The 13,168-nt window shown below is 52.3% G+C and overlaps 1 protein-coding gene and 1 long non-coding RNA gene across 5 annotated transcripts in view; one reads left to right on the top strand and one right to left on the bottom strand.

The window, feature by feature from the left end:
* Nucleotides 1-1,602: 1,602 nt before the first annotated feature.
* Nucleotides 1,603-11,085, bottom strand: LOC101691720. Its single transcript, XR_198606.2, has 4 exons — nucleotides 11,015-11,085; nucleotides 3,599-3,696; nucleotides 2,825-2,999; nucleotides 1,603-1,941 (listed from the first exon to the last, which is right to left on the bottom strand). It is a non-coding gene; the product is annotated as an uncharacterized LOC101691720 (long non-coding RNA).
* A 202-nt stretch (nucleotides 11,086-11,287) lies between these two features.
* Nucleotides 11,288-13,168, top strand: part of CSMD2 (CUB and Sushi multiple domains 2) — a 600,967-nt gene continuing 599,086 nt past the window's right edge. For 3 of the 4 annotated variants that reach the window (XM_045064163.1, XM_045064162.1, XM_045064161.1), the window contains exon 1: nucleotides 11,289-11,801. In XM_045064163.1, coding sequence (XP_044920098.1) covers nucleotides 11,612-11,801 — 190 coding nt within the window. In that variant the 5' untranslated portion in view covers nucleotides 11,289-11,611. Of the gene's footprint in view, nucleotides 11,802-13,168 lie in introns of all 4 variants that reach the window. The other variant, XM_045064164.1, reaches the window with a different exon arrangement.

The raw sequence follows: 13,168 nt of genomic DNA, 5'->3' as shown, positions 1-13,168 counted from the left end.
GCTTTCAAGACACTGAGATCCACCTGTCCCTCCTGAGCTGCTTGCAGGGGGTCCTCGGGGTGGGAGTGGGGTCAGGGCTCAGGTGCAGAGAGAAGGGCTAAATTAGCAGTTTGCGGCCCAGTGGGCTCCCCCATTCACCCGATGGGCTTCGTTAAACTTGGAACTGACAGCACCTTTGCCTGGTCAGAGTCAGTCCTCGTTCCTCTAGGGTTCCCAGAAAAGGGAGAGCCCAATGACTGGGGAGAAGATTGGAAAGGAACAGACCCAAGCCAGGTTGAATCCCGACATGGCCATCTCCAAGCTGTGGGACCCCAACCACTTTTTAAACCCCTCTCATGCTCCTTCCTTCCTTCTTTCCTTCCCCAGGATCAACTGAGGACCTCCACGTGAGTTGCTGGGCTCTGAGGAAGCACACAGGTGAACGAGATAGCACGGTCCTTGATTTCCTGAAGCCTGTATTCTAGAGCAAGGAGACAGATCACAAACTAGCAAAGCAAGTAAATAAGCACTCAATACAGATGAAACAAGAGCTCTGAGGGGAGAGGGGGAGGGGAATGGTGGCTACATGAGAGGGATGTCCTGGTAGGCCTCTTTGAGGAGCTAAGTTAACACAGAACATGAGACAGAAGGAGAAGAAGGAATCCTTTTCTATAAAATGGTGTTGAAAAATTCTTAAGAAAACCACATTTACAGCACATAGTAGGCACTCAATAAATATGTCTTGGAATGAATTAATGGTATATCATTTATAAATAACCTGGCATACAGTAGGTGTCCAATACACAACCTTGCTCTTTAGAAAAGGCCTGAGTTCCTGGAAATGTTGACTCTCAATTTTGAAATCCAAGCTTCATTCCCCTTTGATTTTCATTATAAAATTGAAAATGTGCTCCTTTGGGGAAAATTCTGAGGACCTAGACTGAATAAAATTATACTTAAGAATGTAGAAAACCTTTTAAGACAGTGTATTTAAAGGAGAAGTGATCATTTCTGATGAAATATTAATAGTTCTGAAAATGTCACTCAGTGTTTGTGCTGCTTGGCATTTGGTTGGCTAACACCTATGCTTAGAGCACAACGCCAACAACCCAGCCCTGCCCAGGCCACAGGATTCTGGAAACTTGGCCAGCTCACTCGCTCGTTTTCTTTCTCCCCCCAAAGCAGGAGACTATGCAGCAGGGGCTAAACTGGAAAGGATTGGGGGGGGGGGGAATGCAGCAGGGATACAGAATAAAGATAGAGGCATATTTCTTGGAGTACACAACTGAGATTTCTAGAAGATTCTTCAAAAAATGTAAGTGAAATAATTCAAAAAAGCTATGTCCAATATGCTGGCTGCTAAACCACATGGGGCTATTTTAATTCTACTTTAACATAAATTAAGTTAAAATTTTAGTTCCTTCGTTCTATCAGCCACATTTCAGGTGCTCCTTGTGGCTTGTGGCTACCAGTTTGGACTGCACAGAGAATATTTTCATGGTCATGAAACACATGGACTCTAGTACCAGACTACCTGGATTCAAATTCTGAATTCATGTGTCTGGCCTGGGGATATTAGTTCTCTAGGGCTGCCATAACAAAGTACCACAGAATGGGTGGCTGAAACAATAGAAATTTATTTCTTCACAGTTCTGGGGGCTAGAAGTTCAAGATCAAGGTGTCCACAGGGTTGTTTCCTTCTGACGCCTCTCTCATGGGCTCATGGATGGCTTTCTTCTCCCTGTGTCTTCATACGGTCTTCCCTCCGTGTGTCTGTCCTCTTCTTATAAGGATATCAGTCGTATTGGAATAGGACCCAATCAATGATCTCATTTTACTTTAATCGCTCTTTAAAGGTTCTGTCTCTACTTACACTCATATTTGGAGGTACTTCCTGGGGGATTAGAACTTCAACATATGAATTTGGAGGGACACCATTTAGCTCATAACACTTGGTCTCATCTGTAAAATAGAATGATAATAAAGAACACCTGCTTTGTAAAATTGTTGTAGATATACTATTACTAGGTAATTGACGCATGAAAAGTCGCTAGAATGGGGCATGTAAGACATCCATAAAAGTGCTGTGTATTAGTTCCTTTGTTGATTACACTGAAATGTGGACTTACTGGAGTTTCTAAATAACAGCTTTTGTGCTATGTAGAGGGAGGGAGGACTTTCGCTGTCCTGGGGCAATTAGTCTGTGATGGAGGGACAGACTCAAATCATCCACTAAGCCTTTCTGGGTTTTGTGCATTTTTGAGCACCTGCCATGGGCCAAGATTGTACAAGGCACAGGGTGAGGAGATGATAAAAACCTTTGGCTTAGACATTGCTACAGGCAAGTGAAGGGAGCAAGTGTCTGGTAAACAGCAGATGTGGGGGAAACTGGACTTATTCCAGTCTTGTTCAATATATGTAGTGGGTTCCTCCAGCGCCTATGTATCTATGTGCCCAGCATGTGAAATAGTGTCCGTGGCTCCTGCATGCTTCACTTCCAGCATTGGAAAAGGGCAGGGACCAGGCCTGGCTTCGGCACCTTGAACAGGGGATTCAATCCGTTTGGACACATTCTTAAATTACCTGTTACTGCCCTTACGAGGCTGGGCAGATTGTTTAACCTCTGTATACCTCAGTTTGTTCATCTGGTGAAACAGGGATAATAAAATACCAACTTCATAGAGTGGTTTTGCGACACCTGAGATTACGCAGTTGCGGAGTTTAGGACAGGGACCCAGTGAATATTAGCTACCATTTTTAGGATTCTGAGGTTCTTGCTTTTTTGGAAGCAAGAAAGGCTCAGGAAGAAGCAACTGTCCCTCCCTGTTCCCCAGCCCCCACTCACCTGGCTTCCATCACAGGCACTAACATGGCCAGGTCGCAACCCTCCTCCAGGTGGGCATAGCCAGTGCTCCAGGAAGACCTTCACAGGCTGGAAAGCAGCTTCCTCTTGCAGGCCCTATCCCTCATCGAACATATTTGAAACACACCCACCTCTCACCACAAATATAACTTTTTGGCTGTAAAAGAAAAATGGAAAGGATTTTTGCCATTTTGCTTTTGAAAATTTTTGGCCATGAGTAATTTATTTAATTTACGGTCAGCTGTGATTTCTTACTGCGCTTGGTGCCTACCTGGGATGTCTTACACAGTGAGGAAACTCCAACCTACAGACTGTTATCAAATGTAATGAAATGTTTATGGCTACTAAATTCAACCATTAATGAAGTTGACATGATGTTACATGTTGCATTTAATTAAATATTTACTGATTTTAAGGTTGCAGTTTTCTACTTTGTGTTGCGGAGCTAATAAAAACATGTTTAGGCCTCAGACTTTTTTGTATGCCCCCGAAAACCCATAGAGAAATCCCCTTCATTCCCAGGCCAGTGATGCCCTAATGGGTCAGGCTACCCAGATTTGGGAGGGGCATGCATAGGGAGATCCCAGGTAAATTTCCTGAGGCACAAACCATCAGAACTGGAGGAAAAGGAGGGTGCAGCCATGTGTCACAGGAACAGGCCTTTCTTGATATTGTCCTGGCAACTGAACCCAGCCACAGAGCAGCCAGCCATTTCCAGGACTTTGAAAAGGACACCAGAATGCTCTGGAAACAAACCTGTGACTCTGGCTTCTCTCTCCTGGCAACACCGTCGGCAATCCTCGCCATCACCCAGGGGATTTCATCTCTTATTCTTGCTCCCATTCCTTGCCCACCTGTGAGGAGATTGTTAAGAGTTGAGGCTGTGGTAGCTGATATACTTGAATTTGAATTCCTACTTTGCTACTTACTACTGATGGCTTCACACATGCTTAACTCCTCTGGCATTTCATCATCTGCAAAGGGGTTGAAACAAGAGACACGTGTAGAGGGGGAGAGGTTCCGATAGGAAAATGCAAAGTTCCCAGCACAGATCCCTGATTATTGTTATTACCAGCTAGTAAAGTCAAAGTGGTAGCTTATGAGATGTCCGTTTTTAAGTTAGGGAAAAGGAAGGCCATAGTTGATGGAAGGAAAGAATACGACTTGGCAGGGGTGTCCCAGTAAGGTAGCAAAAAAGTCAGAATGCATTTGGCCTTTCACTTCCTGCTCTGGCTTTCCTGCCAGACTCGTTGTGACAGGCACCCCGAGAATTTCTGGAGAGGCTGTATGTGGGATCCTTCTCAACTAGAAGCTTGGTGTTCTGCCCTTCCTTCCATAACTTCCATGCCAAGAGGTTGGTCACCAGTATGCATTCATTTAAGATTTATGCTAGCCGACTGCTGAGACGATCTGAGGCAGCTTTCAGATTAAAACGTAAAAATTACAGCTTTGAAGAATAAAGCAAGAACTGGCTTCATCTAAAGAAAACAAAGAGTTGCTACTTTCAAGCACCTGAATTGGTCAGAATGCACGGAGGTAATGAGATAATAAAACTGGGTATCCCTATTTGTCAGCTAAAGCAAAAATGGAAACACGTCGGAAGGCAGAGTTTTTATTTTCTGACAGCAGAAAATACACATCTTCATCTGTGGAGACAAAATGTTTCCTGGAAATAACCTCAAGCATGAATTTATCATGAGTCCTTGTATAAAGGACACTGAGTGACATAGTGGGCCATATATTCAATTCTGTTTTCATAAAGACAGAAATGCCATTAAGTTGGTCAGTTTCTCACATCAGGGTTCTCTGAAGATATAAAGCGTAACATTAAATCATAACTCAGAGAGGGCATTTCTTTAAGGAACTCAGATAATGAAGTCTAGGGGAGACACCTTTGGGTCCATTCCACAACCATTACTGAGCACCTAGTCAAGCATCCATCCATCCATCCATCCATCCATCCACCCAGCAGAGCTGTACCAAATACCCACCGTGTACCAGGCACTCTAAGTGGCACTGGTGAAGACTACAAGAGCTGACACCTGGACTGAGTTCTGAAGGACAAACAGGAGGACACCAGACACAGCAGGAAGAAGAGAGCATTCCAGATCTAAGGAATAGCACATATAAAGGCCCAAGACAAGGAGAAGAGAAAGCAGGCCCATCTCAGGAGCATAAGGGGCTCCAAATGGAGAGAGCATGTGTCAGTGAGTCGGGAGACGGGGGCTAGAGGAGCATATAGGCACAGGTTACTGGAAGCCCCCGTAGGAAGAAACTAGCAGGGAGCTTGGATTTTACTCCGTAGGTCATGGGGAAATGTCCTGGGAATGTGAGGGAGCTGTCAAATCAGGGGAGTGCTTGCAAAGTAACTGGTGACAAAGAGGAGGCTACACTGAATGAGGCAAAAGCAGAACTGGGGCACTTGGGATGTGGCTGTTGTAAGAAACTGAAAAGAAAGACCCTAAGACCTGGGGAATATTAAGGAGGCAGAATTTAGATGACTTGGGGGGGGGTGCCTGGATGACTTGGGGGAAACAGGGAAAGCATCCAGGATGAACCCTGCATCTTTCTGGCTCAGGAACCTGTGGACGTGGAGACACCGAGCAGAGAGACAGGATTGCGGTGACAGTTTACAAGCCGGGGAGTCCAGGTGTGAGCAGGATGGGGGGTGGTGTCCCGTGGGACATCCAGGAGGATAGGATGCCAGACCCCCTGCTGGCACTAGGGACCTAGACCTTCAGGAGGTTTCTGCCAGAGGTAACTCTCAGTCCACGGGGGGGGGGGGGGGCAGTGAGAAGTGGGACAATTACAGAGCCTGGAGAGTGCAGAAGTGAGATCCCCAGCCCCTCCTGCCCTTCTATGGGCATCCCAGACTGCACAAATGCTGCGGAAGCCTCAGGCTACCTCCCTCCCAGCCCTTGCCCACACTGCTTACTTCCGGGGCCTGGTTGCCTCTCCCCGAACTCTTTCCCTAGGCTGAGCCAGGAGCCCTCCTCCTTTCTACCCCCTGCTATATTGAATCCTGCTTTGCTGTTTATCTCCCTCCCCTATAAGTGATCAATTCCCTGAGGGCAGGGACTACTGGCAAGGTCTTATTCTTCTTCCTGTGTTCCTCACTGCTTCCTGCATACCCAGTGCAGAGCCTGGTTTGCTGAGCAACATTTGAAATATGCACAAATGAACAAGTGAGGAATAAGCCCATGACTACATGGAATATTCCAGAAGAAACCATGGAGGGGTGCGCAAGGGTACTTCCAGCTGCTGGGACATGTCCCAGTATTCCAGTGGCTCAGTGCTGTGAAAGATCATGTCTCATACAAGAGTCTGATGCTGGTGTTTCTGGTTGGTGGTGATTTTCCTCCACATCGTGATTTTGGATCCAGGCTTCTTCCAGCTTGTGGCTCTGCCATCGCCAAGGGACACACACCCTCTGCTCCAGCGGGCAGATGGAGGAGAAAGGATGAGAGGATTTTATGGGATCAGCCTTGAAGTGGTATCCACCATTTCTGCTTACTTTCCTTTGGCTGGGACCCTGTCTTGTAACTTTACCCAATTCCGAAGGGGACTGGGATATGTAGCCACTACTCAGGGACACTTCAGCCCTTCTCAATATCTTGGGCTGCATAATTTGGGAGGGGGTGGAGGAGAGCTTCCCCAGGGGGTTATAGGATGTCCACCAGCATCCCTGACCTCTACCTGCTAGAGGCCAATAGCACCCTCCAGTTGCAGATGTTGTCAAATGTCCCCTGGGGGACAGTATTGCCCCTGATTGAGAACAGTTGCTACATTCCATGGAAGGGGAAGCAAGGGCTTCTGAGATCCAGCTAGCTGGCCAAGCTGCAAGGGAGCCCAGCAGGAGGGACCGGGGCCACCTAGGACAGATGCCACTTGAGCTGGGCCATGGTTAGGACCATTTACTCTGCACGGTAAGAGAGGAAAAGTACTACTGTTAGAGGAGACGGTGGGAGTAAAGGCTCGGAGGCATGACAGCATAGCTGACTGGAGCTTCCAAGTGGAGATGATAGTCTAGGGTAGCCCCTAGAGGGACAATCTAGAGCTAGCCCCTAGATTTAGGATAGTCTAGGATAGCCCCTAGAGATCATCGCATTGTGGCATCTGACAAGCCAAGGAGAAATCTGACCTCTTTTGCCACTAGTGGGAGTCCCTCTCCTTGTATCACAAATAGATTTTTCTATAAGAATTTGGGGGACCCCCCCATTTGGTATCCTTGGAAAAAGGGCTAACTAGGGGCCCTTCTCACTTCTCCCTCCTGGAGTCTGAGGCCCACAGATTCACTGCCCTTCGTTCTGGGCTTTTTCTTCCTGAAACCCCTGTCACCTCTTCCTGGGGAGCAGATCACTGTCATGTCCAGTGACAGCCTTGCTCTTGGGACAGAGGAGCTTCTGTGTGATCATACTGGTGATTTATAATCCCCGCCCTCTACTCAGACCCCAGGCTCCTCCTTGGAGCCTTTGCCTTTGCTCTGTGGTCCTTCTCTGCCCTCCTGCTGACTGCCCCTCTCCCCACACACACTTTTGCTGTTGCCCCCACCCCATGGCTTCAGAAATCTCCTGCATTTTCTTCTTGGGTCAGAAAGAAAATTGTAGGGCATCAAGTCTCCAGCTCCTCCTTAAATCAGGCTGAATTCTCCAGCGCATCAGGTCTTGTTTTCTTTCTAAAACGAACTCTGATCTTATCTGGATATTAGGCTTATCTTGGCGAGTCACTATACTGCATTGGGCTTTTTTGCAACGTGATATTGTGGAGACATCCTGACCTGTGGCTGCCTACTGTTCTGGGGAGAAAGGAAGGGGCATGTAGGGGGCCAGCCCTGGAGGCTGGGCTGAGAGACACCCTCTCCTAGGCTACAGCAGGGTGGGCCATTATCATCTCTTGGACTCCTGCCTCTCCCTTGCTCTGTGAGTGTTCCTAAGGCTCCTGTCTCTGCCTATACCCACATCTCTTCCAGCAAAGACTACTGCAGTCACCTTCCAAGTGCATTCCCTTTTTCTGCCCCTTCCTTCCCATCTGTTCCCCATAGAGAAGTCAGAGTACATGCCAGGCTGTGCCCCTTGGCTTCTACTTCCTAGAAATAAAAAATTCACCTCTCTGGAGTATCTCCTGCTAAAGCCATCACGCTACGCGCAGCCCTAACAGATCTCTCTTTAAATATATATACCCACCATCATGCCTGTGCTTCCTTTCCTCCCTCCACCTGCTTTCCTCTTGTGGGTAGAATTGTGTCTCCTTCCCCAAATTTGTATGTTGAAGTCCTAACTCCCAGTGTCTCAGAATGGCACTGTATGTGGAGACAGTGTTTTGAAGAGGAAATTGTTAAAATGAGATTAGGGTGGGCCCTAATCCAGTGGCTGATGTCCTTCTAAGAAGAGGTGACCAGGACACAGACAGGTACAGGGGGAGACACTATGAAGGGATAGGGAGAAGGCCATCTACAAGTCAAGGAGAGAGGACTGAGAAGGCGCCAACCCTGTGGACACCTTGATCTCAGACGTCTAGCCTCCAGAACTATGAGAAAATGAGTTTCTGTGGTTTAAGCTACGCACTCTGTGGTTCTTTCTTACGGCAGCCCTTGTGAACTAATACAGCTCTTACTCTCACTGTCTGTGGCTAAAATCCAAACTCTTCACCCATCCCCTTTGCCTCTGCACGATCTGGTTCCAATGCCCCCACCTCTACCCTCACCTGCTGGGTGTCCCCTCTTGCTCACTTGATCCAGCCCTACACCCTGTCTCTTACCCTTGTCCTTTTTTGGAGCCTTGTCCATGGCCCCTGAACCAAAAATCCCTTTCCCACCTCTTTACAGGCCTGTGCTGCTTAATTTAGATCCTGCTTTCAAGGTCACCACTTCTGAGAGGCCTGCCCAGACCACCTATTTAAGTTATATCCCGCTCCCCCACCCTAGTCTTTCTCAGAACACCATGAACTTTTCCTTCGTGGTGTCCTTAATTAGTAATGTCATCTAAATTTATCTATTACCTACTTGCACCAAGCCAGGGACTGTTCATCTGGGTGGGTATTCATTATCTAGTACACTGTCCATCGTGTAATGATGCTCACTAAATATTTGTTGAGTAAATCTTCATCTTGCCAAAATCTCTATCCAGGCCTCGGGGCCCAGCCAAAATCCTACTTCCCTCCTTAAATGAGGAGACTTTCATTCCCCCAAGTCCAAGACAAGCTTAGTCTTGATTTGTCTCTGTAACAGGTCCCTTGTGGCATGGTGATCACCATCGCCCGACTGTCGGGGTTGTGTGTAGGGTGCCCAACTCTGCCTCACATTTTTCCAAGCTGGCCTGCACACTGTGGATCTCTGCATTGCCCACAGCACAGGCTGGCACATGGCCCAGAGCCCAGGGGGCCTCCGTAAATGTATGTGGACCCAAATAGATCAGAGAGAGGGATGAATGGTGGAGGAAGTAACTGGGCCATTTATAAGGATGAAAAGTACGCCCCTGCCCTCCACATCCCCCAAAGAGAAGGATAACAAACATTCCTATTGCCAGGGAAGGTTTAGGGGGGCAAACCTCAGCTGTGGGTTGCAGCCACAGAGCAAAGTTCTGGGGCTAAGAAGGGGCTAGGGGCAGTCCACTGGCCTGGAGCCCCAGAATTATAGAGCAGCCCAGACTCTTCTGCCCAGCTGTGGGCTACTGGGGAGGGCTGGGCATCTGCCAGCTCTTCTCTGGAGGGGAACTCAGGAGGCTGGAGAGGGGGAAGGTCCAAGCTTAGAAGCCAGGAGCCCACCCCAGGGAAGGCCCCAGCCAACAGCCCCCCAAGGCTGCCATCCACTCACCGCACAGCCAGTCCCTCCCTCCTCCCCAGGGCTGGTGGGAAGGTCCTGGCCAGTCTTGGCGGGCTGAGCTCTCTCTTTCAGGGGCTGGGCCTGGACAATGGGAAGCAAAAAGCCCCCTCCCCACTGCCCTGGGGACATAAAGCAGGCCTTTCACTGTGGAGTTCTGGCTGCTTCGGTTGGTTCTTGGCACCCGGCAAGAGGGCGTCAGGAGGGGCGAGAAAACAAGTGTGTTGGGGGTGGGGTTGGGCTGGCGATTCGGAGGATGCTAGCCCGCCCTGGGCCACCGGGCAGGCTCCCCAGCTGTGGGATGAGCTCATGCAGGAAAACCGGAACAACTTGGGGTGGGGGTGGGGGATGGGCATCAAGAAAGCTGGGAGATCGTGGCTCTGGGGAGCAAGTTTTTCGTGGGGAGTAAGAACAAGCATCCACTCCTCCGGCCCTGCGCATCACCCTCCCCATTGGAGATCGGCAATCCAGTAGCCCTTTTCAGGCTGTTTCCCGGAAATTCCCAGGCCCAGCCGATAGCCGGCCACTGGCCAGGGGACTCGCAGATACCGGAGCTCAGGCTCGGCCAAACCCCCTAAGCTCGGAGCTCAGCCTCTCTCTTGTGCTTCAGGCAAAGGGGGTGGGGTGCTCACCGACTAGCCTCTCTCCGCTGGGCGAGCCAGCGGGGACCTTCCCCACCCCCAGCCTTGCCCCTCCCGGTCCCCCCGCCCCCTCCCCCCGCAGTGGCTCTTCCTTCTCGCCCAGAGTTTGGCATAGACAACGAAGGAGCCATCGTGATCGACAGAGGAGCCTAAGGAAGATGGGACTGAGACAGCGACTGACTGGGGGTGGGGGATGGGGTAGAACCCGACGCGGGGTCTTTGGGGGCAGGTGGCAGCGGCGACGGAGTAGAGGTGGGGAGCAGCTCACCCACTTGGAAAAATTCGCCCGTTTGGGGGCCGTGGCTGGGAGGGAGCGGGGAGAAGCAGGGTCCAGTTTTTTAATTTTGAGGATAAATTGTACAAGTAACTCTTGCATCGTCCTTCCACCAGCCTCACCTGCCCCACGCACCTCCCCCCCAATCCTCCACCCCTCCACCCGAGCGCATACATGCACTCCTCCCTCCATCCTGATTTTGTCTTAGGGTAGGGGTAGGACCGCACCAGCCAAATAACCTGTCGCCCCCACCTCCCGCCCAATTCTTAACCCCGGGTGTGAGCGCACACACCCTTCTCCTGGGATGGGGTAGGAGGCTATTGCGAATGGGCCTCCTAAATAAACATCGGCCCCGACCCCCAGATTGCAAGTTCAAAGCCACCACCCATGATCAGCTCTTAAGAGCCCTGACTTGGGGAACCGCGTCCTTTTTTGGTTACCTTTTCCCAGACAGTATTCCAGTTTCCAAACGTGGAAGAGGCGTGTGTGTGTGTGTGTGTGTGTATGTCCGCGTGTGTGTCGCTATCACTGTGTGTATGTGTGCGCGTGTGTATGGGGGGGGGTGTATTCATGGGTGATCTTATAAATGGAAACGAGAAGACTGAACTTAAAAGAAACTGGTCAATTGTAAAACAAACAGGAATAAACAACCCTTTAGATGTAATTTGGGGTTTATCTGGAGGTGGAGGTGGCTCGGAAGAGGAACCCCCACCCTCCAATATTTTTTCCTTTGCTACGCCTCCACCCCCAGCATTTGGAGCGGCGGAGAAGCGGCTCCGGAGTGATTAATCCGGGGATAATTCACCCCCCCGCCCCCCGGCGCGAACCCCGCGAAGCGGGATTGGAGCGAGTCATTTCCGAGAGCGCAGCGCGCCTCTCCCCGGCCGGGCGGACACTTGGTTCATTCCAGCCGCAGAAGCTCAGGGCTCCCGCGTACCGGGATTTTTTTCCGAGCAGAAAAAAGCTCCAGAGCTCTCCTGACCTCCTTTCTCCTCGGCGGTGAGCGGAGCCTCTCCCTCGGCGCTGCCGGCCGCGCCATGCCGCGCTCGCGGGGACGGGAGCAGGGACGCTGCGGCTGCCCCGCGGGGAGGGCTCGCAGCGAAGCCGGGATTTCGGCGCTCGTTTCGGGCGCCGGGAGCCGCTGGGGCCGCCCGCCGCCGCAGCCGACGCCGCCGCCGCTGCTGCTGCTGCTGGGCTGGGGGCTGCTCGGCGCCTCGGCCGCCGCGGGTAAGTCGGGTCGCGCGGTTCGGAGCCGCGGCCGCCGCGCGCCCCACCCGAGCCCCGCGCCCACCCCTCCCTGGCAGGGTCCCTGTCTCTTTCCCCGCTCTCTCCCTTAACCTTCCCCACTCCCAGTCGCCCACCCTCCTGCTCAGCCTCGCTTCAGTCGATCCCCCATCCTCCTCCCACCGTCAGCCGCGTCCTCACCTCCACCCTCACCCTCCTTGCTGCCCTCAACCCCAGCCGCAACTTGGCCGGTTTCGGCCAGCGTGGGGAGCCTGGGAGACAGACATCCCCGCCCGGGGCTGGGGGGCACCCGGATTCAGTTTCAGTGGTTTCAGTTGCTCCAGCCTCCCAGCCCCCCCAGGTGCCAGGCTTTCCCCGGATAAACTTTCCTGGAGCCCTACCCCCACCGCCGCCTCCCGATTCCGGTTGGCACACGGGTCCTGGGGGCTGGAAAGGAATGGCGCGCCCCCTCCCCGTTTCCGCGTCTGCAGGGTCTGCCCTTCCTGCCCCCGCCCATTTTCTCGTGAATGAAGCCCGTGCCCCAGCCGGAGCCGTCTCGAGACTGCGGCCACCACCCCCTCCCCAAGTGTCCCCCTCCCCCCGGCGCTCGGGGCTAGAAGAGGGGGGGCGGTCAGGTGGGCGCGCGCCCAGGGCCAGGGTCCCGCGCACGCCTTGCGGGAAGACTCAGGTGGGGGCTGGAGGGTGCTGAGCCACAGGGAGGCGGGGGCGGGGGTTGTGCCCGGGGGCGGAGGAGGGAGTGTCGCCGCCAGGTTCCGCGCCGCCACATTCCCCTCGGTTCCCACTCCGCGCCAAAGTGCCCTTTCCCGCGCCCTGCTGCAGCCGAGCGGTGGGGCTGCGGCTGCGGCGGCGCGGGCGGCAGGACCTGCTCCCGGCGACCGAGTCAGGGAGGGGGGCAGACCAGGCGGGTGCGACGAATCCCGGAACTTCACGGGTGTCTGGCTGCAGCTTGCGGTCCCGGGAAGGCTCGCGGACCTTCGGGAGAACCCAGTCCCCAGTGGGGACCAGTGGCCCCGACTGGTGCCCTTCCACTTTATCTCTTGCACTGCTCTGAGGCTCAGCGCTAGCCACAGCCTAGAAAGTTCCGCGTTCCCGGGTGGGGACGGGTCCAAACGGGCGACGCCTGGGGCCGGATTTTTATTTACCCGGAGGCTGACACTCACTGGGAGAGAAAACCCCTAACACCTGCTGCCTAGGCTAGGACTCGGGCACCTCCGGCCTGGATACGTGGGGTTTTGTTTGTTTTTTGTTTGTTTTTTTAAACCACCGATTGAACCTTTGAAGGCTTGGCCTCAGCCACTCCAGCATCCCGTGCCCCCTTCTTGGAAAGTGCGCCCCTTCCCTGGCAAGCT

This window comes from Mustela putorius, unplaced genomic scaffold (assembly GCF_011764305.1).
Source record: "Mustela putorius furo isolate JIRA1106 unplaced genomic scaffold, ASM1176430v1.1 tig00003853_pilon_pilon_pilon, whole genome shotgun sequence".
Taxonomy (NCBI): Eukaryota; Metazoa; Chordata; class Mammalia; order Carnivora; family Mustelidae; genus Mustela; species Mustela putorius.
Note: the sequence above shows the minus strand (reverse complement) of the source record. Positions and strands in the feature narration are given on the sequence as shown.